Source organism: Amaranthus tricolor, chromosome 7 (assembly GCF_026212465.1).
Source record: "Amaranthus tricolor cultivar Red isolate AtriRed21 chromosome 7, ASM2621246v1, whole genome shotgun sequence".
Classification (NCBI taxonomy): domain Eukaryota; kingdom Viridiplantae; phylum Streptophyta; class Magnoliopsida; order Caryophyllales; family Amaranthaceae; genus Amaranthus; species Amaranthus tricolor.
The window spans coordinates 16,598,601-16,623,714 of NC_080053.1; the positions used below are offsets into that span (position 1 = coordinate 16,598,601).

Genomic DNA, 25,114 nt, shown 5'->3' on the forward strand with positions numbered 1-25,114 from the left:
ACATCTTTACTATGACCAAACATAACTGGAAAGTGACTGGCTGCAAAAAAGAGTCCTCATCTCCAGTTTATGCAGTCTGTGTTATCTTATCTGGAGAACGAGGAATGAGGCTACATGGCTCTTTCAAATGAGCAGGGTAGATTGCGTTATGAATAGAATTAGGCATGAGATTAGAACTAGATTCTATAGTCTATATCCTGTAAAGTCTCAAACCTGTGTTTGATTTCAAGATGATGTATGAGTTTCTGTTTGTCCGTGAGCTCCTCTCTATTGTCTGTGAAGAGTGAATTGGTTCAACCCTTCCTAAAAGGTGGGTCCTTCTTTCATACTGATGTATTTGTACAATAGTGCGGGTTGTCTCGTCTTATACTGTATCTTTCTATGTTTTGTATCTGTCTTATTTTGAGCAATGAAAATTTTCAATTCTTTAAAAAACAAATTAGAAACATTTAAGATTGAAAACGTGTGTCGGTAAATGTATTAGAACCAAATGAGACATTTAGAGATATAGAAGAAACTTTGCAACAAGGTGCGAACGGAGATCGACAAAATAATCGAATACTTCTATTTTAGATAAAACCGACGCCATTGTAGAAGCCAAGATAGAGAGAAAATGACGGTGGGAAAATACTACTGCGATTACTGCGATAAAGAATTCCAAGATACTCCTGCTGCGAGAAAGCGTCATCTTCAAGGTCTTCAGCATCAACGTAATCGTAAACTCTGGTACGATTCTCTTTCTCTTCCTCAAGGTAATTTTTTCCAATCCTAATCCTCCCTCTCATTGCTCGTTTTCTTATTCTTCTCTTTTTAACTTTGGCATTAGTGCAGCTCCTAATCAGATTAATGTTACTACACAGACGTTTGGGAAAGGACTTTGCAATCGCTTCCTTAAAACGGTACCTTTCTAAAAAAAATGTAATTTATTGTTTACAAATTTGAATGCCATGAAGGAATATTGGATTGTTTAGTTCGCTGTTTATGATTTGTTTTTCGTTTGATTATTAGCTCCATTAAATCTCTCACAGTTGTAAGTTCACCCTCTAGTACAGCCACCAAGAATGGAGTCTGTCATCAATATATGTCATGACTCATGAACAAACGAACGAACTTCTCTTGAGTTCAACAACTCACTCACTTGTTTTCACTCTCCCAATTACTCCTCACACAAAACCTGGAATAAGATTTTAGGCCTTTATATTGCCCACAAAAATTAGTAAAATGAATATCTGGCTCGTTTGAGCACCATATATCACACCTGGATTGTTTTCTTTGATACTTTTAAACTCATGCCAACTCGATTCCCTTTGTACTCCCTCAAATACATGATTTGGACTTGGCTCTCCCTCAAGACCAAACCCATCCTCATACCCTCTTTGTGCAACACTCATCAATCCATCATAGTAGTCACCATGAAAAAATTTAGCAACACATGGCCATTATTGTCCATCACACTTCTCAGCTGTAGTAAGCATCCCTTTGCCACCTTCAAACTCCTTCGTTTTGAGTCTTCATGGTTCAACCCTTCATCTCCGGATCCTCTTAATGAGATTATAGTTTTCATCATCTTAGGTATATATCTCACAAACCTAAGCTTTTTCACTATGCCATTATGCATCTTTAAATGCACCTCTCCAATGGCCTCAACCTCAACATCCTCACGAATGGGAAAGATCGTCCTCTAATAGTCACAAGTTATTAATCTTGTAAACAATTTCTTGTCTCTACAAATATAACATGAGTGTACGAAATCAAACACCCAATCACCGTCAACATCACATATGGCCATTAGCACATAAATATCATCATCACATTTGGCCGTCATTACTTGGCCCTTCTCACCATTGTTTGGGAGCTTATTCTACATTACAACTTCTTTAATATTGTTTCCTTTTTCAACTTCTCAAATGGAACATCACTCTTCTTCCCTTTGAGCATCTTTCCATCACCAGCATCCATGGTTGCTTCAAAAGCTTTAAGTTTCAAAGATCTTTCTTCAACCAATTTTAAGTGTATTGAATATGACCTTTTTATGGCATCACACTTTATCTTCATATCTCACTCTTGTCTTCATGACTTTGATTTTCTCTCCAATACCCTTCTTAGATGGGTTTTGCTCGACCATTTTCCATCTTCCATAGATGCACTCTCATCAATAATTTTACTTTCCTCCATACATGATATCTCATCACCATTGCTACTATACCTAGTACTCTCCTTTACAAAATTTCAAGCTTTTCCTCGCTTAATATGGGTAAGAAACAATCAAAATCTAATAATAATTGGAAGGAAAGGTTTCTGGACCCTCCAATAGTGAGAAAAGATGTTGAATAAGGTCAAAAAAAGATTGTACAAAAGCAAGCACAAAAGTATCAATGTTTTGAATGAACAAAAAGCACAGAACAAAGTTTAATTGTATCTTGGACATTCCTTATAAAAAGTGATTATATTATATAAAATGTTTAACAATACATTGATGAAGTCTCTTATCATTGTAACTCACCTTCTACAGCTTATAACCTCCAACAATGTAGTCTCTCATGAATAAAAGAATAAGCCTCCCTTGTGTTTAACAACTCACTTGTTTACTCACCCAATTACTCAACACTAGGGATGACCACGATTCGGTTTGGGCTGATTTCGGTTTCAAAATTGGAGTCTGCTTCGCAAGGGTTCGGTTTTAGGAGATTCCTTGATGGTTTAGGCGGTGGTTCCAAACGGTGAAATTTGCGAGTTGGGCAAGTTGGACCATCAATTCAACTCTTCTTTCTCCTTTTTTGGTATAATTATACAAAGTAATATCAAATATTAAAATAATGTGTGATATACCTGTTTTTGATTATTATTGAAGTTCATTGCATGCCAATTATCATTAAAATATATACTAAAAATAAGATTAAAACTACAATTAATAAATAAATTACAGAGAATTAATAATAATGATGTTTATTAAAAGAGGCGGTAAAGAGATGAACCTAGTATCTCGAAGGAACACTAATCTGCCTATGTATCTCTAGAAAACAAAGTTGGAATTGCAAGGATATCCTCTGGAATTCTCGATAATATCGGAAATTTTATGGATTTTACTTTTCACCATTTGAAAATATTAAAATTATTTGTCGCGATCTCAAAATTATATTTGAGATACTTATTTATTTCTACATGACTAATTATGTTTGCTATGACGAGATGAAATCTAATAAGACATACTAAAACACTAGCACGTCTAAACATATTGCTTTCAGGTTGCATAGAAATCATAAAGGTCTCGTAAAAGCTTCATACAAGCTTCAACACAATTATCCACATTACTTTACGGACGATATACGCAATGATAGTACTAGTCTATCAATTCGGTTAGATTTTGTGTCTAAAAATCTAAATCTAAAATTGTCTCTATTCCATGAATATAAGTAAAATCACTAAAATATGTCATCCATTTATCTATCAACTCTTGAGTATTTGCCTTAAGAATCCATTTGTTTCCTCTTTGTTGTGGTTAATGAGTTATTCATATGTTAGGTTCATACATATAAAAAAATCTTACTTGCATGATCATATGCTTCTAATATCTTTTGTGTACCAATAGCAAATTTTCAATCTTTATTGGTTATATCTATTGATGCACATTTATTATTCAATTGTGTTATGATGGGACAATACTTAGTTGCTTTTTTTAACTAATTATGGGTCGAACTCCTATGAGTTGGACAATTTAACTGCTAATAGTTTGTACCTCTTTTCTACCTTTCCTAATCTAAGAAACTTACCTATACTTTTAATGGAATCTAATAAACTAGATAATATTATAATACATTCTTGACAAGATAAATTAATAACAAGAGCACAACATCGTATATGTAATAATTGACCACCAAAGATCTAATTAAAAGCAGGTTTTTCATATAAAAGTTTCATGCATTTACTGCTTGCCGATGCGTTATATATGGAACAAGAGAAAATCTTATCTTGCAAATTTTATTGTAAACATATTTTTATTAATCTTGATTTTATGTTATGATCATTGTATTTTTTGAGCATTAACTCAAAAGTGATGATTTTTAAATAAACTAGTTATTGTCTATCCATTTTACTGTCACACACTTATAAAGTTCACTATGTGGAAGAGCAGACCAAGTATCGATTGTTAAACTAATCCTACCATTAAAAGACTGAAACATTTCTACCAATTCATTATGTTTTGCGTCATATAATTTAATTTTTTGAGTTTAAGAGTGTTACAAGGCACCGCTCCAAATTGAGTTTGCTAAAATTTTCTATTGAAATACTTATCAAGTCTGGTTTTAACCATGGTTATATTGTATCTCATCATTAATTACATATGTTTTGAATTCATCAGTCATTTCTTAACGATTATGATGTATACCTCATCAAGACATCTGCATCGTCCACCCACCTAGTATGTTTATTGGCTTTTACTCAAGGTCCCATTAACACTTGCTGCACGAGTCTCTTTGTTATTCAGTGTTTTTTGAGAAATAGTTGTTTGAGAGTTCCCATAGCACTAACATATATACACCACAAATGAATTTATATTTGTATTTTATTTTAAAAATATATTTTTGGGTTAAATACAAAATAAAAAAGTATTTACCTTTAGTGAAAGAGTATGATACTAATGGTTAAATGCCTTGACTTTCTCTAAATTAACGTTCCACACATATGATACGACTCTACCAACACATGTCGGTATACGGAAAACGTTGTCTTACCGGTTCTTTTTCCTCTTCTAAATTAAAATATAAAGTCATATAATAATACAGTACATAAACCATTTATAATTTGAATCTAAGTATAACTGTACATTTTGAAATAACTGGTATTCTAGAATTTGACCCGTCTTGCACAACTTTGTTGTTGTTGTTGTTGTTGTTTCATCTGTTTAATCTTCCTATTCATCTTCAAAATCATCTGAATTTTGATTGTACCCTTTGACGTAATTTGGCTCAGCATGATAGCTATTAACCGACTATGACTTGTCGGAGTAGAACGAGCATTTCTTTTGTAACTTAATCCTTATAAAATTTTTCCACCATACTATTTTTTTTGGCTTTTATTAAGAAGGAATACATATTGGTATTTGATAATCAAAATCTAAAACAATAATTAGAGAAATTAAAAGACTAATTGAGTAATTAAGGGAGTAATTGCGTAGTTAAGAGAGCAATCAAAGAGAATAAGTTGAGAGAGTAGAAGGTGTGGAATGGATGAAGACATTCACCCATATTGATAAACGAAGCTCCAATAGCTGGTAGATAGCATTCAACGACTAATTTAGGAGGTTCCACGATTTGAGCCGGTTCAATTCCATGGAACCGCATGGTTTAAACCTGGTCTTGTTCGGTCATCCAACTCAGCGGTTGACGATTCCTATTATTTTAGAGATTTAGTTTTGGAAATCACCTTGACCAAGGTTATTAAAATCGGGATTTTACTTTGAATAGGAAGCAACTCTCAAAATCGAATCCTGAATTTGGATTGTAAATCGACCGATTCTACTAAATTTGCAGGTCATAATAGTTTTTGAATTTTATATTTAATTTTAAAACAGTTTATATATATAAAAGAAACACTTAAATTCTTTTATTATTTGTATATGTAGATACTTTTTCTCTTATTTTTGCCATTATCTGAACCAAAAGTAGACATACTGATTTACAAAAAGAAAAAAACAAAACCAAACAAATACTCATGCGCAAAATCAATCATAAATCAATTACAAAATACTCGACAAAATTACAGTCCAAAATATCAATGATATACGTTCCTCACTCATTAAAACAATCTTTAAATAAGAAATTAATCCATCAATTAAAGAATCAATTAGAATAATCAATTAAAAATGCATTCTTACAAACTGTATCAAGTGAAATGCAATCTTACAAACTTAAGAGGAATTATCAATCAAAGAACAAAATCGAGAGGAATAAGGTACGGTTACATACTTCTACAAACTCAACTGGAGAAAAACATTTAGAATATAAAAAATGCAATCTTACAAATTGTATTAAAGAAATATCACTTACATTGGAACTAAAAATGGCAAAATGGAGGACGAAATGGTTGAGGAAGATGACGAAATTGTTGTTGCCTGTCGCCTGCTACTTGATTGAAAAAGATATCAAAAAGTGGATTTCAGCTATGAAAATGGTGGACGAATTGTTGAAGGAGGAGAACTAAAGAGGTATAAAGATGCGGCCTACAGGAATTCAACGATTCAACTAAAGAGTGAAGAGTGAAAATGGGGTTTAGGGTAAATGGGGTGTCTAGCTGGCTAGGGTTTCTTCAAAAGATGATGCTGGCCCATTTTTAATATAGTTTAATTAAGCTAAGTTAAAATCGGTAGAATTGCATAATATCAATCTATTCCACCGATTTTATGGGCGGTTTTATGGGGATCCGATTTTAATTGCGATTGAACTCATTAGGAGTATCTTGGATCGTAAAATCGTACGATTTTATGATATGAATTGCGATTTTAATAACATTTCCCTTGACCCACAATTCAGATCGATGTAGAATTGGTTCTAGGCGCTTCAGTTTTATACTCCACCCCCATGGCTATCTCTATTCCACACCAAACTCTAATCTAAATTTGGCCCTTCCATAGCCCACAAAATTAATAAAATGAATCTCACAAAAAGACATTTTGTGTTCCCAATTGTCAACAAGTCTCAAAAACTCATGCACCAAGCGTTCGTTCGAGCATAATGGTTACTCGTTCGAGCACAATGGTTGCTTGTTTAAGCACCGATGCCCTTGGGTTATTTCTTTCAATGCTCTTGTTTACTAACAAAACATGCTAAGGAATGAGCTATTAGGTGATTACAAAATGAAACGATTACATAATAGGGTAAATTGGCTTTTGTCCTAACACTTTAGCTAATTTGTGCTTGCAGCTTTCGTAATGATGGATAAGGTTTATAAAATTCCCCTTTTTTGATGATAATTTGATTTCCCTTATTGATGTTTGCTTCTACTCATTAAAAGAATGAAATCAAATTTTGCTTAATTATCATGGTTTTAGATTTATAATTATTAGGGTTTTGTTTGAAATGATAACAAGTTGAATAGGCCCTTAAAGTTGATTGGATATACTTATGTTGCAACTAATGTTTTGTAATTCCATTGGCATTGCTTTTTTTAAAAACTACGATGTGTTCACTTGGAGAAATTTATTTCCTGCAAACTCCCTTTATAACTGTTTATAACTAAACTTAATTTCCTAGAATTTAATGTCTCCGAGAAAATATTGGGAAGTTCTTCTGGTGAAATGTCTTGTTCTTTAAGTGTAGTAAAATGATAACATGCTTTCACTTTTTGCTGTGGAATAGAGTTTGTCGTATATTATGGTGGAAGTTGTGTTTAATCTTTGCGCAATGCTCTACATTTGTATGTTGTTGGGTGTTCTTAGCCTACTTTAACTTTTTTGAAGGGATTTTGTCAGTATGGGGACTCTTGCAAATATTTTCATCCGAAGCATAATGTGCAGAGCCCAAGTACTCAGGATACCCATAGTAAGTTCTTTTTTCATCCTGATTTCTATCTGATTCTTTTATCTTTTCCCCTTTATTACTTCAGTCATCTCTCTCACGCTTTGATAAATGAGTATCAAACCTTGAGAGATAAAATTCGAAATGAAGATATAAGAAAGGGTTTAAGAGTTGCAAATATTGTGGAAAAGCTTAAAAAGAGGGCTAGGAAGACCAAATATCACTTTGAGTGAAAAAATGTACGAAAATTGTAGACTTATAAATTGAAATGGTAGAAAACCGGAATGAATCGAGAAGAAAAATGCATGTCGACGACAATTGTAACTGATATATTGGTTCATGTTGCCGTCTTTCTCATACTTGATCACATTTTGATTATTGATACATAGATAGGGATTCGTGAAGCTTTTAAATGCTTTCTTGTTAATGTGATATCGTTCATGATTGATAATTTAGATCATTCATTCATCTATGTGCTTAATGAATATGTGATAGAGTCAATTGGATAGTCAACTTGATAGAGATTTATCTTTAGAGAGCTTTATCTTTTGTGGGAAAGACCCTTAAAAAATGCATGGTGTTTTTGTTTGCTTTCACTTTTATGCTTCACATTTTTTATCTTCTTTGGGCATAATTTTATTTATTTTTCTTTTTTTTCCTTTTTTTTTTGCATCTTTCGTACCCTCTTAATGTGGAGAAGAAAATAATTTGAACAGTTGTGGTTGTTCATGAAGAATTATGGTTCTCGTGCCTTTCTTTGATACATTGTTACCTGGAACGACATTCGGTTTGGAACGGAGAATGGGAACGGGAATACGGAATGCAACCTAGATTGACTCGGAAACGATTGGGTAAGAGATATAATTGAAAACAAAATTAAATTAAATGAATAAAATATATAATTGAAAACAAAATTAAATTAAAATGATTTTTTTGCTTTAAGAAATTATTTTCAAGAGGAATTACTTTAGATTTCTAGGCTTCATCTCATTTTTTATCCCTTCTTTTTTCTTTGATTTGTAAATGAAGGCCAAAATATCTTTAAAAAAAGTCTTCTACACCGGGACGTCCCTTGAGTGATTTGGGTTGTGTTTCGTGGTGATTGGGGACGTACTGGGACGTCCCTTGAGTGATTTGGGTTGCGTTTCGTGGTGATTGGGGACGTACGTTTCCGGATCATGGAACGTGGCTACGTTCCACGTTCCATGTAACTATGCTTTGATATACTCTCACCTTTTCTTTGACGGGATATCTTAATTTTCCCTAGTTTGAGATCTTTGATGATCTTTTATTCTTGTTATGTATAAATTGTTGAATGAGCTATTATGACATTTTAAATTAATTAATTATGAGAGTTTTCAATCTCAAGGAAGGCAAGACTCAATTTTATACAATGGCTAATTGAAAAAATAGTAGTTCTTGGCTAGTTACTACATTCATCTCATTCCGTTAACCCAATGCAATTGAGCGGCTCTCACTTAGGGTGGAGTTTGGGTTGGATGTACGCAACCTTACTTTTGTTAGTGATAACAAGGTGGTTTTTTCTTATTGAGCCTTAGTACAAACATTATTAAGAAGTGCACATGATTTGATGAGTTATTTTACAATAGTTTATTATAATTTGAAACCAAAGAAGTATAAATCTTTGGCTTTGTCCAAAAAAGGGACCGATGGCTAGTTATTGCGTCACATAGGGTAAAAAAGCTTAGAGTATAATTCATTATAAAAATGATGGGATTAGTTTTGCACCTTTTTGTTAAAACATTTTAGTAAATGGGTAGGGATGTTAAATTGCTGATCTTTTTTTGGTGTAATCAAAACTGCAATGATGATATAGAATCGGTTTGCCTGTTGCTTGTTCCATGGAAGGGGCTCTTTGATTTCTTTCAGGTTGCAAATGCTTGCTTTCTATTGATTTATTTCTTTGTTATTGTTTTAGTCCAACCATCAAAGGTGCTATTTTGTAGTTCATATTTGCTGTAACTTTAGGAGTCTTACATAATAATGTCGGTTGTTAGTTGTGCATGAAAGTCTTGTATGTTCAACTTTTCTGATAACGTGTATAACTATGCGTGACAGATTTTGTTGACAATTTGCAACTGCAAGGAGGAATACAAGGTAACATTGAAGCTATTCTACTTTTAAAGCTTTTTTATTGCTCTTCTTTTACAGCTTAGCTTTGGTATAAAGCTAACGGATTGCTATGGGCCAAGTCAAGCTCTTTAGTTTTTGAGCCATCCTTGTAGCATCAATAAAATTTTGTTAGCACGCTAGTAACTTTTTTTTTTACCACATGCAGGTCATGTAGCTAGCCAAAGCTTTGGGATGTCATTAGGGAATCTACCTCCATCACTAAGGCCTCCTCCTGATGGTGGATATCCCCTGCTCCCATTTATTGATTGGGGATGAGCCCTGACTCATGAGCTTATCAGGTATATGAATATTTATTTGAAATATAACTTTGTACGTCATCTGCTATCTTTTCTTATCTATGGTTTCTTCTGAATCTCATGATTCCCATGAAACTAGATCGGTTGCCTAGCTAGAGCAGGGCTTTTTCTTGACGATGAAAATAGTGTATGAATGGATAATCTGATCTATTTAATGATATCATACATACTCCATCCTGTAAAACCCTAAAATTCTTTGAATCTTTGATATTCAAAAATAACCATCTCTTAATGTTGAAATGCTTGGTCTCTTAACTTACTTGACCTAGTAGTGTTTTATACATCATTTTTCTTTGGTAAAAGTTTATTTAGTTATAGCAAATAGGCACAGGTTATATCGAGCGTCTAGTGCTGAATGTCTGAAACTATGTTCTTTATTTATTTGACATGCAACACAATGTTGGAAATACTTTACAAGTGAGGAAGATCTCACATCGCTAATATGTGGGTTGTAGACTTGCATATAATACTTTGGGGTAATCCCCCTAATACCATATTGTTTTGGGAAAGAATAAACCTCATCAAGTGTGTATGCAAATATGAAAATAAATAATATAAAATAAAAAATTGTTTTATACAATATACAATCAAGTCTTTTAAAGATAAATGATTACAAAGGAGGTTGTGCAAAATGCAATTGCATAAGTACCAGGAAATTTTTTCTTTCACGCTCAATCGCTTGCATTATCCTGACATGATTATCCGCTGCAATTGATTTCAGTCTCTTTTAAGATCCGCTTTAAGTTGATTATTAGCTTGTATTTGCTGTCTTTAAACGCTTCACATCTTGATTAGATCAATGCATCAATACTTGTGAGGATGAATAAGAGAATCAACCAAAGGGATAGTAGATTTAGGAGGTGGACCCCACTCCAAAGACCACCTTCTTCTTTTTGATATTTGATTCAACATCAACATTTACAACCACCTTTAGATAAATCTGGTTAGGATCCGTTTATGGAGGCTAATATTAAAATGCACTATACTTTTCCTGAATTTTTTGTATGTTAGTGTAGGTCCATTGAGAATTATCTATAATTTCATGCATTCTTGCAAAAACCCTGTAAGATGAAGGCCTTTGACCTGTCAGTTTTTCCAAATTCCACATGGTTCTAGCATGCAAAATTGAGTGGCTTCAGCTTTATCTCTTTCTGCGCAACGATTGGAGGAGTTCCTAGCTCCCAGAACTCTTATTCCAGTCCGCCTTCCATCATGCCCAGGTGTTAGCGTCAATAAAAGGTCGTTTGAAATCTGGCACACTTTTTTAATTTGCGACGCGCTTTAAAACGCATATCCGCATACTATTTGCTAGCTTTTTCTTTCCATGCCGACTTGACAAACTCGTTAAGATCGGGATCCCACTTAAACGATGGTACATTGGCAATATTCAATTCCTATATTACCGTACAAGTCACGCATCAAAGTTCATGGGGTTAACCAATCAAACTTTGTCTTCAATCTTCGTTCAACTCTTGAGAAAGAAAAGTTGAATGCGAAGAATTTCTTTGCATGAGAAAGAAATCTAAGAATTGTTCTTTGGTGTGAATGCCGAGAAGCTGTTCTAGACACCCCACTCCTATTGACGCTACGGGCAGAGAGTTACTGAGAACTCAAAGCTAGTAACATATTTGATGTTATCATGCATGTATTCGTGAAATGAAAGCCTCGAAGAGGTTCAACAATGAAAAACAAAATAAAAATCAAAGCAAAGGATGTATACAAGTGTTTATATCTTGGATACCTCCCCCTCAAATGTAGTTTATTATATTCAATTCAACAATTACAAGTATAATAAATATTTCCTTATGTTGAGAACAATTATCTCAAGATCACAAAATGCTATAGCAAAGTAAGAACACTCTCAAGTTTCCAACAATGCAATAGATTACTCTCAATATGTGTGTTTGTGGTGCTTTGTTCAATGAATAATGCTCTCTTTTATAGAGGAATGAAAGCATCATTCTTAGAACCACAATCAGCTCACCATCAAAGCACAATTAACACCCTACGATTAACATACATTAATCTTAGCTATGAACTCCCTTTTGATGCATCAACAATATACCTAGCAATAAACATAGAAATAATGCTCACCATTATTCCCAGATTAATTGCCCCACAATACACCCTTTCAATGCCTTAAACCGTGTATTAAACAATCCAAAATAGCATCCTAAGCAATGTGCTCGAACAAGGCACTAACATCAGAACCTATTGGAAGCTACTGAACAATGTGCTTGCACGAGAAGTCCCCTGTGACACCTTCTGTTCGCTATTTTTGTTTTGCCTGGAGCAAGCAACCATCATACCATGCCTTCCCTCGTTTAAGGGATCATTCCACCCTTTAGTGAAGCTTCATTTGCCCCACGTTAAAACCTCGTGAATCGTTCCAAACCTTGAACCAACGCAACTCGACACATCCTCACCATCATCCTCCAATGTACATGATAAGGCATGTTCGATAATATGTTTAAATTTAACGTCATTGTCACGAGTATTGGCACTTGCATTAACAATTCGAACTTCAAAAAAGGTTTGGCGTACAAGATGTTTATAGCATCTTTCAACAGCTAAAACCGATGCTTCGGTAACATGGGAAAGAGTGGACCTCATCGAGTGTGTATGCAAGTTAACATTCATAACCCAGGAGAAAGATTGAAACTCATCGAAGTATGTATGCAAGTCAACATAGGCTCACAAACCCTTGTGCTTAAACATCACTTTCAGATCTTGAATGATTCTATAAGAATTTTGTCCATCGAACCTTTTTCGAAAGTCGACTCCATGCATGATAACATCAAACATGTTACCACGTTTGAGTACTCAATAACTATCTTTTGATTGGCCTATCATTATCAGGAAGCTCACCAGGGAGTGGGGGTGTCAAAAACAGCTTCTTATTCCTCACACCTAAGAAAAATTCATAGGTTTCTTTCTTATTTAAGGAAATATTTCGCATTTAACTTTTCCTTCTTAAGGGCTAAACGAAGATTGAAGACAGTGTTTGATTGGTTAGCCTTAATCTTTGATGCATGACTTATACGACAATGTAGGGATTGACTACTGCAAAGTACTATTGATTAAGTGGGATCTCTATCTTAACGAGTTTGTTAAATCGGCATGGGAAGAAAAAAACCGTTAAACAATATGCGAATATGCTATTTAAAGCGCACCGCAAAAAAAAAAGTGCGTCGGATTTCAAGCCGACTTTTATTGACGCTAACACTAGGGCGGTGGAAAACGGACTGGGAAACCCTAGAAATGAGAGCTCTAGGAGCTTGAAACTCTTCCACTCATTGTGGAGGAGATAAAGCTGAAGCCAATCATATTGGTCGCTCAGTTCCGCATGCTAGTACCATGCAGAATTTGGACCTTATAATATCCAAGAATTACTTTTGGCTCGGATACTATGTTACGCTATGACAATTCGTCACATAATCACCACGTGGGCTTACTCGTATGGACTCTTTGGGTTCGTTTAGACCTACAAATCTGCGTGTAATAGTGTTGACTTCCATACACACTTGATGAGTTTCACATGATTTTGAAAAAGATTGAATTTCATCAAGTGTATATGCAAGTCAAACGCTGATTACCGTGTAGAATTGATGAGGTTCACATGGTTTGTGAGACCTAGCCCATTGGTGCTCTATAAGCGTGTCCAGTGAAGTGGGCCTATCGGGTGATTATGTGACAAATTCTCAAGATAAAACACACAACACCAAAAAGTGACGATATGCTTGTCCAGAAGAGTTTGAAATAAAAACACATAGGTGCCTGACCGTGTAGAGCATGCAAGTGTAGGAAACTATCGACAATTTGATGGAAACTGAATGAAGCTCACAACGATAGGAACTTTGAAGAAAAAAGGGTGACTATGAGAACACTCCTAGAAGTGTTCCATGTCTAAATTACTATCTTTCCAGAAGATTAATTCATGTCCCTTATCATTTATGAGCCGTGGTTTTTTTTTACTTTATCTCAATTTTTTTTAATCAGAATCATTCTTTTAATTTTGCTTCAATATTAAATTTGACAATGGGAATATTTTTAAATTGTAATTTCAGTCTCAAATTCATTTTCTCGTTTTATCTCATCTATATATTTTTTACTTATTTTTTCTTTTTCCTCCACTATTTTTTACCTATAATTAAATTATTGCCTCTAGTATATAATAGTTGTTGTTATATTTGCATAATTTATTATTCATTTCAAAATATTGTATTGGATGTTAATCTTTATGTAAGAGTCATAATTAAGTAGGATTCACTTTGATTCATCTTAGTGTATAGTTCTACAATAATAACTTTTATTCTTTTTAATTATTACATCTAATCTAAATTTATTAAAAACCAATATAGATATATATATATCATAGCATAAGAAAAAATTCTATAAAAAACTGTAAAAAACAAGAGGAAGTACTAAAAAGGGTGTAGCAATTTCATTGGTATGACGGGAGTGTTAAAACAATCCTATTTCAAAAGTTGCATTTAAAATACTTTTATTCTGGTAAGGAATACTATGCTTCTACTTTTTTTTGACTACTCGATTTTTATGGAGCATTTTAATCAAGTTTATAAGACCACATCTTGCGTTCATGCTAAACTTTTCATTTTATGCTGTTAAAAACATAAAACTATTTTATTAAATTACATGTCTCGTTTGATTAATCTAATAATATATATTTAGATAAAATACCAAAGAACAAACTACAGCATATCTACCTATAAGTTTACAGCATGTAACAACAATATTATGAGTAGCAAAATTTAGACTTCTCTGAAAGGATTACTTGATAATAAGAAAAAGCTTAGGCAAAACAAAAGATGGGAATAGATTACTCTGATCTAGTACTTTTGTGCAGATCATTTACCAAGTCCTTGATAGTTTTTCCCTGTCGATCTTTCAAATTGCGTATTCTTTTTGACGTTTTCTTTCTTAAGTAGGAGAAAATATCACTCCTATTATATCTGACAGCAAAATGAAGAATGCTTCCTCCAGTTTTTATGTCAATAACATCCATGGCCAAGGGGCACAATGATAGAAACTGTTTAATAATCTCAAGATGATCTGCACAAACTGCTTTGTGTATGGGGAAGGAGCCATCTATATCAGGTTTCAATGCTGAATCTGGGAAGTTGTTCAGAAAGTAGCTGACCTCGTCTGAATATCCTTTAAATGCAGCATAGGATAGTGGCCTCCATCCTTTTTTATTTATCGAGTCAATACAATGCGGTATTTCCTTCATTATAGTCCTCAGCATGTCTAAACATTAGAAGTACATTCAAAGTACAAGTTTAGAACTGAAAATGAATTTAAAGGAAAAAACACAACTATAATGGCGTGGAATTTTATTCTTATAGTTTAAGATTATTACCATTAGTTGAAGAAGAATGGCTCCCAGCTCTTATGGCTGCATATACAATTGAGGTCTTCTTAGCCTCAATAATTTGCTTTCTTGTGGACGAGTCAATATCAGTTCCGGGCAAGTGGTGGAAGATTTGCAATACTAAATCCAGATACCCCGACTTAATGGCCAAATACAGGGGTGAACCTCCTTTTCTGTCCCAATATGCTGTCGCAGGTGCCACCTGGATTAAGTGCATCGCGGCAGCTTTATGTGCATTCTTGATTGCAAGGTGCAAGGGAGTACAATCCTGCAAGTCTTTTTCAAAAGCCAAACTAGTGAGCTCACTACTATTACATGGGACAAGCAAACTTAGTAACTTTTCACTGCCTAATCGTGCAGCAATATGGAGTAAATTCCCTCCACTTTCATCAAGTTCCTTTTGTATCTGCGTTGGCTTTATGAATTCATCACATGCCTTCAAAAAATCCTCCCTTAATCCTTTGGGGATTTGCTTAATCCATTTCATTTTCACCTCAGGCTCCACTAAAATGTTTTCCATTGCCAGTTTCATTTCAATATCTGAAAAACCACCTTGCAGTTTGTAGCCAGCCACATAAGCAAGGTGCAGTGGGCGGACTCTATTATTAGTTTCTACAAATGCCGACCTCCTGTCCCCCTCGTCTAACCAATCACTATCAATGCCAGCATCATTAGAACTTGAATTTAATACTTTGTTAATACACATCAATATCTTGATACCAACACAAATCAAAAGACTTTTTGTGATGGTCATGGCAAAGCATTCTTCTTCAATACAGTATCCCATTAAACTTTAGACCTTCAAATACAGGTGTCTCAGCTGTCAGTTCTGCTAGATTTCTATTGTTTTGTAATGTATGTGGTTTGTTACTTGGCAGGAAAATCAAACACCATACTACTTGGTACTTATTAATGCCAACCATGTCCTATTCCCTGTCAAAGTAAAATCATTTAAAAAACATTAGATTCTAAGAAAAAATCCCTAATCTTTAATCAGTTATCTCCATCAATGTTCTGTTCCTAGTCAAGACTCCAGATTGATTTTTCCTTCAATCTTCCTTCTTTAATTTCAATAATACCATAATTGTCCTTTCTTTAGTGGAAGACTACTTTTGCTTTCAGTTATGTCTTTTTTTATTAATTTCTACAACATTGAACACTAACACTTTGCCCGTCAATTAAAGATTTACATTTTTTTTGGTTTTGGATTCTAGAAGACTAAAATAAAATAATTTATTAAAGTATAATAATAATTCATTAAATGAAAAATTTATATTAATAATCCAATTTTTTGTTCTCCCCTGTGAATAATTTCAGATTTAGATTATTTTTAAATAATTCAACATTTTTTCTTAATTCACCGTGAATAATCCAACTTTTGTTTTAATTTTTTGACAACATACCCTATTATATCTATTATTGGTAATAAGGTATGTTGTAGGTAAATGTATAACAAATGTTAAATTATTAGATTATAATTCAAATATAAGATTAATCACAATGGATAGGTGAAAGGTTGAATTATTTATGTTTATTTTTGAAGGTCAAATCAGATGAAGGGATTGTTGTGAAGTATTTGAATTTAGATAGGTTAAAAGTACGACCAAGTACAAGTATTTGGAATCGATCATTCAAAGGGATGGGGAAATTGGCGAAGATGTTAATCATCGTATACATGCGGGTTGGCTCAAGTGGCAAGCAGCCACCGCAGTGCTATGTGATAGGAAATTCCCAAGCATGTTAAAAGGAAAATTCTACCGGGCGGCAATCAGACCAGCTCTGCTATATAGGACTGAATGTTGGCCTGTAAAGAAGATTTTGGAACATAAGATTGAAGTTAAAAAAATGCATATGCTGAGATGGATGTGTGGGGACACATTGATGGATCGAATTAGGAACCAAGAGTTTAGGGACAAACTAAGGGTAGCCCCTATTTCTGGAAAAATGCGCGAAAATAGATTGAGGTGATCTGGACATGTGCAGAGAAAGGCTTTCGACGCTCCTGTGAGGAGGGTAGAAAGCATTATAGTAGAGATAAGAGGAGTCGTGGAAGACCCAAGAGAACTTAGGATGAGCAAATAAAAGTTGACTTGCATGAGTTAAAACCTCTCTAAAGGCCTGACTAGGGATAGGGATAGTTGGAGACGCCATATCCATGTTTTAGACTACTGATGTCCTCTTAGATTTCCTTTTAGTGTTTTTGCCCTTTTGCTTCTCTCGTTTCTTTATTATTAGTTTCTTTGTTTTCTTTTTCGTAGTTGGTTCTACTTATTTATTTTATTTATAGACATTTAATTTATTTTCCCATGTGATTACATCTCTTTATCTTTCTCGAGTCATGGAACTCTTTTGGCCGCACTCTTCGTTATGGGTATGAGTTGTCGTCGTTCTTCCCTCTCCAGATCCTGTCCATAGTTTTTTTATGAGCAGGATACACTGGGTAGGATGATGATGATGATAAGAAGTTAGAATTAGAAAAACCTATTTTGTTAAATTTTAGGTTATTTAATTTGAAATTTGAATTATAGGTCCAAGACCTGATTCTTGATTTTTACAGTAATATAAGTAGTGTTTGTTTTTTATTTTTTTTTCTTTTGTTTTATTTTTTATTTTTTTGGAAGTAATATAAGTAGTTGATGACTATAATTGCTTAGGTTTAAGTTAGGAGTATTATATTTTAAATTTTTAATAATTTAGAATAGTTCAATTAGATATTTGTAGGTTGGAAAAATTGTTGTGAATAATTCATTCTATTTTCAATTATTTGTCAATAATCCTATCGTTTGTAAATCTTTTAATAATCCAACCTTTGCTTTCAGTTTGTTGCCAATTGACCTTTAAAGAAATGAGCTACTATATCAGGTTACCTCTTATCTTCTTCCTTCCTTATAATAATCCAATCTATTTTCAATTACCTATCAATAATCCCACCTTTAAAATTTTGTTCAAAAATCCAACTTTTACTTTTTGTTTGTTGCCAATAAACCCTTTAAGAAACTAAATGAAAATCATTGCATAAATAGTATTTGTCTTTACATACATATACTTCAAATAGGGTTGTTCAAAAATCCGACTCGCTGACCCACACTCAACCCGTTATACATTATGTTTGTCAAGTTGAAGTTTACAAGTTAAAATATTATAAAAAATTAATAATAATCGTAAGTTTTTCACTTCCCTTCAAAGTAAAATACTCCTTTTAATCAGTGCCAAAGAAAAATTGAGTATTTTAAAAATTATGGATTTTTTGATAATAATTGAAGAGAAAATGTGTTAAAGAAATTCAAAGAAATTTAACATGTATGGATGAGATATGTTGGATTATTATAAACTAGTGGTAAAGAGAAATTGAGTATTTAGCTTATTGAAGGGTTCATTGGCAACAAAATCTAAACAAAGGTTGAATTATTAAAAAAAATTGAAAAGGTGGGATTATTGACAGGTAATGGAAAATAGGTTGGATTATTATAAAAAAAGGAGAAGATGAGAGTTAACCTGATATAACAGGTCAATTTCTAAAGGGTTCATTGGCAACAAATTGAAAACAAAAGTTGAATTATTACAAAATTTTCAAAAGGTGGATATTGACAGGTAATTGAAAATAGGTTGGATTATTCGCAACAAATTTTCCTTATTGGTTTTAGGTTAGAAATTATTTTTTTTTTTTTCTATTGTGTGTTGATTTGCTATATATGCCCTTTTCTCAAGAATTTGTGAACAACTTACAATTACAAGATTTGCTATTAGTTCTTGTTACTAGAGCAAATTGTAATTGTTTGAGCGTACAATTTTATTATTTTTTTAGAGTTGCAAACCGAGGGTCTAAATTAAGAAACTTTATTTTTAAAGTTAACAAGACCAAAATCATATCTTTTACTTGTTTTTAAGTTTTGGTTAGTACATGTAAGTTCAAATTAAGTTGGTATATTTTTGTTTGCAGAAGAGCATGAGTTTGAGCTTGGTGGCGTGTTGTGCTATTAAATGTTGAGCAAGATAAAATATAACTTCTTTAAGTTTCTTTTATGGATAAGAATAACATTAATTCTTTAGGGGTTACCCAATTCGCTACCCTCTTAAATTCGCATATTCATCACCATTCATTTTTTTTTTTTTTTTTTTTGCGATTTTGTTCTCTGTTTTTGCGATTTTACTATTGCATTTTGCAATTTTGCGATTTTCAATTTCATTCCTGTATTTTGCGATTTGTTTTCTACATTGTTGTATTTTACAGTGTTTTTGTTTTCTATTCTTTATGCTTGTAAACTCGATTTTGCGAATTTATTTGTTGATTAAATTTGTTTTTGTATTATGATTATGATTTTGATATCACTTTTGTTCATTTTTAGTTTCGATATGTGTTTTGTTTATTTTTTGCAATTTTGTTGATTTTGAATTTTGATATCCGTTTTTGCTGGGTTTATTGTTTCATTTTTCTTATTGTTTCAATTTCCTTTTTTCTTTTTGGGGTGTACTGTGTACAATTTATTAAATGTTCAGTATGATGTCTTTTATTTTCAGTATAATGACTTTTATTTTCAATATGTTTAATTAACTATTTTATTCCATGTTTGCAGTGTTCCTCTTTTGAGTTGTTATGGCAAATATAAGAGTTGGATTAATTAGAATTTCACGACCTCATTTAAGTCATAAAATTTCAGCTCAAATTTATGATTCTTTCCTTCCAGTTGAGTCTGCAAGTGATATTCCCTCCATCTATACTGATGTTAGAAATTTAAAAAAGAAAAAGGTAGCATATAAGAGAAAGGGGCGAGAAATTGATAATGTCAAATAAAGGCCTAAAAAGTAATTTTAACCACTAGTATTGCATTACCGACATTGTAATGTTAGTGCTAGTGGCTATTGAACATAATTTTTTGGTTATTGAGTGAATTGCGATGCTGTTAAGGTTGTGTTTACATTACACAAAGATGTGTCTTTTTTGTGTGTTCATGTGTTTTACATATGGTACATCATGACCTTCGTCAAATAAAAAGTAATTACTAAATATATTTTAGTAATTACTAAATAAAAAGTTATTACTGTTTCTATGACTAATTATATTTTATATCAGTTGAAATCTTTATAATATTTATGATAATCTTCATTAAACATATATGTTTTTCCTCTTATTTTTGATAAGTTGAGATCTACATTTATAACCAAAAGTAGGCCTCGACAATTGCTGAGAATGATAAAAAATTGTTGTGAAGATCTACATAGTACTTGGATATATTTAGAGGTGTTCATTCGGGTCATCAGGTCGATTTCGGACGGATGTAATTCGGCTCGGTTGGTTTTCGAATGGGAAAATTTTCGGTTGTATACAACAACGGGTCATACTCGGGTCAAATCGGTTGGTTACGGGTCGGTTTAACAACGGTTGTTCGCATTATCGGGTTCAAACCGGTTTGTTATCGGTTGAAATTCGAATCGCGTGTCAATTGAGCTCGGGTTGTCATCGGTCTTACATTAGTTCGGTTTTTTCGGGCACAAATCGGGTTCGAGCTTTATTTTTCGAGTAGTTATCGGTTACGGACAACTATCGATCGGGTCAATATCGAAATAAGTTAATAGTCGGGTTTTTAATTGATGTATGCTCATTTGATGGCAGATCAATTTATTTCAATTAATTTATATATATATATATATATATATATATATATATATATATATATATATATATATATATATATGTATATATATATATATATATATATATATATATATATATATATATATATATGTATATATATATATATATATGTATATATATATATATATATATATATATATATGTATATATATATATATATATATATATATGTATATATATATATATATATATATGTATATATATATATATATATATATGTATATATATATATATATATATATATGTATATATATATATATATATATATATATATATATATATATATATATATATATATATATATATATAATAATGCATCATGTTGCTACTTTTGATAATTGATTAAATATTAAAACTCGATAATCAAAAATCAATTTGTTTGAATGAATAAGAATAATCTAAATTATCTCATAGGCTATTAGAATATACATTACTCTATTAGACTAATAATCGATTGTATTTCTAAGTTTGATAATTGAAACTTATTATATATAATAAAGTGAATTAGATTAATCAAGTAATGATAACAATTTTATATGATATTATGTATTTATACTTATTAGTGACCTTGAATACTTTAAAATAATAAATTTATTACACTAATAATTGATCATATTTTATTTAAAACTTAATAATGTTCGGAACTAGACCTATTGGAGTGAATGAAACTAATACAAACTATCTTATAGAGTTATAGTTACAGTTACAGATTATCATTTACAGTTAACTCAATGCTATTACTTATTAGTTTTTACTGAATACTGATATTGAATACTCTAAAGTAATTTATAGGCTATTAATAATCGATCGTAATTCACTTTTCGTAATTCGATCTATTAAAGACTTATAGTAAATGAAACTAGTACTCCACCTTTTTTGTTACTTGAATTAAATAGCCTATATTATGCAATTTTACCAAATTCAATAATAAAAATATTTAATATTTGATATAAAATATTTATATTACTCAAATAAATTATTTTAGATTAAGATAACTAATTGTCCAATTTGATGAATATATTACTCAATTGATACATCACTTGCACAAAATGTTATTGGTTATTTGGATAGCACACGGATAAGGTGTTTTAGCCGTTGGATTATAATGCTAATATCAGATCAGCGGTCAACAACGTGCCACGTCACCGTCATTTGATAAAAAAGGATTTTGGTTCCTTTCTTCATCCTTTCCTTTAACAACGACATTCACATTTCCAGATCCCGCCCAAATAAACCCTAACTCAACTCTCTCTTCTTCATCCTCTCACTGAAACCGGCGGCCCTCTTACAATACCATCTGTTCTCCTCCAATCCGGCCGGTAGAACACGTTCATCTCCGGCAGCCTGTAGTACCGTAGGTATGAAGTTCTTGCTTTTTTTTCTTTTTCTCTGTACCGTAGCAATTGTATCTGTTAGTAGCAATTTGGCATTCTTTATCTTTTAAAATGAGCTGGTAATTGGAATTAGGCACCAAGTTCTACCGTAAAACTCCTTCCTTTTGATCTAACTTTGATTTGCATTTGAGTTCTAATTTTGTAATGGGCGAATTTTATTTTATCATAGATTTTTTAGGATGTGATTGAGAGGAATGATGAGTTTTGCTTTGAGTAAATTGTTTTGAATTTTGAGTTTTGCTTTGAGTAAATTGCTTTGAGTTTTGATGATAGCCTTTTCATAAAATTTGTACCAAGTACTTTCGGATAGGATTGATCTTCCATGTATGCTTGTGAAAGGGAGTCTATACATAGGCATTGATGAGGCGGCTGTGAACTTGATTAAATTTGGTGAAGGAAGGTAAGGGCTGATGCTGTTGTCTTTGAAAGTTATATTCATTGGGGTCGGTTTTTACTTTCTTGGCATGCTTAAAGTCTGTATTTATGAAAATTTAGTTCAATTCTCTTCTGTATGAATTGTGTTGCTAGTTCAATTCTCTTCTGTATGAAGGTTTAGTCAATTTCTGTATGAACTGTAATGAACAAACATTGTTGTTGCTGCACAGACCTGTTGAGCTGCTGCTGACTCTTGCTCTTTCGAGATTGTTCATTCAGCCCACATCTATTGATGCTAGTTAATAGCTGCAACTTATAATCTGTATGTACTTGACTATGCTGATGAATTGAACAATCAAATTGAATAACCAATCTGGATTACATGCTGTTTGACTTCAGAATGCACCAATGCACAGATTGTGATCATATTTGGTTGCTCAACACAGGATTGATCTCAAGCATATTCATTCAAATCTGAACTAAGCATATTTGGTTCTGTTGGAAATTGATTTTTTGTAATTTTTGTTCATGTAATTTTGTCATGGAATTTTTTGTTCGTTCTTTGTGTAAATTGATTTTGAATATTTTTGACTAAATTTTTTCATTGTCACTCATTTTTAATAGCTTATTATTTGGAGAAGTATAAGATAGTTTGTATTAGTAATCTTTAATATAGTTTGTCTTCATGGTTCTCATTGTTCATAACTTCAATTTTATCATCAGTGTTTATCATATATTACATGAAATTGTATGTTTGGGTTGAACTGTTCAACTGTCAATTCGATTCTTCAGCAACTATTCAACTATAAATTTCTAAATGTCGCTGTACTTTTGCATCTGTTTTCTTGTTTGGGTTGAAATTGTAAGTTTTTGTATAAAAAAAGGCCGATATTCATGGTTAGCTTTATCAAATGGCCCCTTGTAAGTTGTTCATATGTTGTTCACTTGATTGTAAATTAATTATCATTCTATTATAACTCGTGTTTCGTGTACTTTTTGTACTCAGTTATGGTTTGTTCACTTGATTGTTGCCATGCAAATGATGTTGGTTCTTATGGATTTGATTGTGGCTCAAATTGGAACACGGAATCTGGACACAAGTAATTTAACCTTACAAGTCACATGGAAACTTGATAGTCGTTGGGTTGGGTGAATGTTATCCATGAGTCTTAGTCTTATAGGGAACTTTCTAATAGCCTTGTTTACTTGAGATTAGGCAATTAGAAATATTTCCTTAGCTATGATTCATGTTCGTAGCTTGCTGAACATGCGGCGTTTGTTGACCTTGAGAGGCATTACAATGATCTCACCCGACATGTGATACATATTTTGGGAGCAAAATTTTAGGCGTTTCTTTTTTGTATCTTTCTTATAAGAATAAATTACTTTCTTTTAATATTTTTTTTGTTTGTTTTTGTTCAAGATTGAAATATGGTACCACAAGCAAAGCAGCAGTACATGAGAGATTTTGGTGCTCGTTGTCGACTTTTATGTTTTGTTTTGGAGAAAGTATTTAATGGTGGACATACTCACATACATTTGATAGATGATACTTTTATGGTGGATATATAACTATATATAGTTGCTGATTGAATGCTAATTTTTGGGGTTAAAAACTTGATATTTGTATATTTACATTAGGTGGATGTATAAGTGATGGATGTAAATTTTTGGGGTAAAAAACTTGATATTTGTATATGTTAATTTGGTAGATGTATAAGTGATGGATGTAAATTTTTGGGGTTAAAAACTTAATATTTGTATATTTATATTTGGTGGATGTATAATTAGAAAACTGAAATTGGACCTAATTTGCTAAAATTAGGTGAAAAATTGATTCGGATTTATAACATTTCGATTAACAATCGGTTCGGGTTGGTATCAGTTCGGGTTAAAAACAATTCAATTAATAATCGATTCGGGTTTGTATCAGTTCAGGTTAAAAACAATTCGATCTTAATCGGTTTTCGTCAGGTTGCATTCGGTTACGTGCTTAATTCGGGTCGAATTTGACTCGGGTCGATCACTGTTCAGTTCGGGTAACATTGGTTAAGGTTTATATGTCGGTTATAAAATTCGGTTGCAGTTCGAGTTCGATTTTGCCCTTTTCGGTTATCAAACGGTTCAAGTGAAGTATCGGTTCGGGTAATTGCGGTTCGGTAAACCTAAAAAACTTACATTTTTTCGGGTCGGATAATTTTCGATTCCGGGTCGGATATTCGGGTCGGGTTTGTTTTGAACAGCTCTAGATATATCCAACGCTGTTCACAATAATTTTTTCATCATTTTCATCGATTACCAAGGCCTACTTTTGGTCATAAATATATATATATATC

At 32.5% G+C, this 25,114-nt stretch overlaps 2 protein-coding genes across 19 annotated transcripts; one reads left to right on the forward strand and one right to left on the reverse strand.

The window, feature by feature from the left end:
• Positions 1–519: 519 nt before the first annotated feature.
• On the forward strand, positions 520–24,525 carry LOC130817836 (zinc finger CCCH domain-containing protein 3). Of its 18 annotated transcripts, none has more exons than XR_009043863.1 (8): positions 522–752; positions 832–899; positions 7,457–7,538; positions 8,231–8,365; positions 9,594–9,632; positions 9,814–9,946; positions 18,176–18,218; positions 23,009–24,167. XR_009043863.1 is itself a non-coding variant. In XM_057683773.1 (7 exons), the coding sequence occupies exons 1-6, from the start codon at positions 614–616 to the stop codon at positions 9,921–9,923; spliced, it is 540 nt and encodes a 179-aa protein (XP_057539756.1). In that variant the 5' UTR covers positions 520–613; the 3' UTR covers positions 9,924–9,946; positions 23,009–24,175. The 18 variants fall into 18 exon arrangements, 15 of the variants coding, with proteins under 15 accessions (XP_057539756.1, XP_057539755.1, XP_057539753.1 ...); XR_009043865.1 differs by lacking the exon at positions 23,009–24,167 and adding an exon at positions 19,297–20,959; XR_009043864.1 differs by lacking the exon at positions 18,176–18,218 and having other exon boundaries at positions 523–752; positions 23,009–23,100; positions 23,195–24,166.
• LOC130817835 (protein ACCELERATED CELL DEATH 6-like) lies at positions 14,355–16,575 on the reverse strand. The gene is made up of 2 exons (XM_057683759.1): positions 15,345–16,575; positions 14,355–15,232 (listed from the first exon to the last, which is right to left on the reverse strand). Exons 1-2 carry the CDS (start codon positions 16,141–16,143, stop codon positions 14,805–14,807), a joined length of 1,227 nt encoding a protein of 408 aa, XP_057539742.1. The 5' UTR covers positions 16,144–16,575; the 3' UTR covers positions 14,355–14,804.
• Positions 24,526–25,114: the final 589 nt, after the last annotated feature.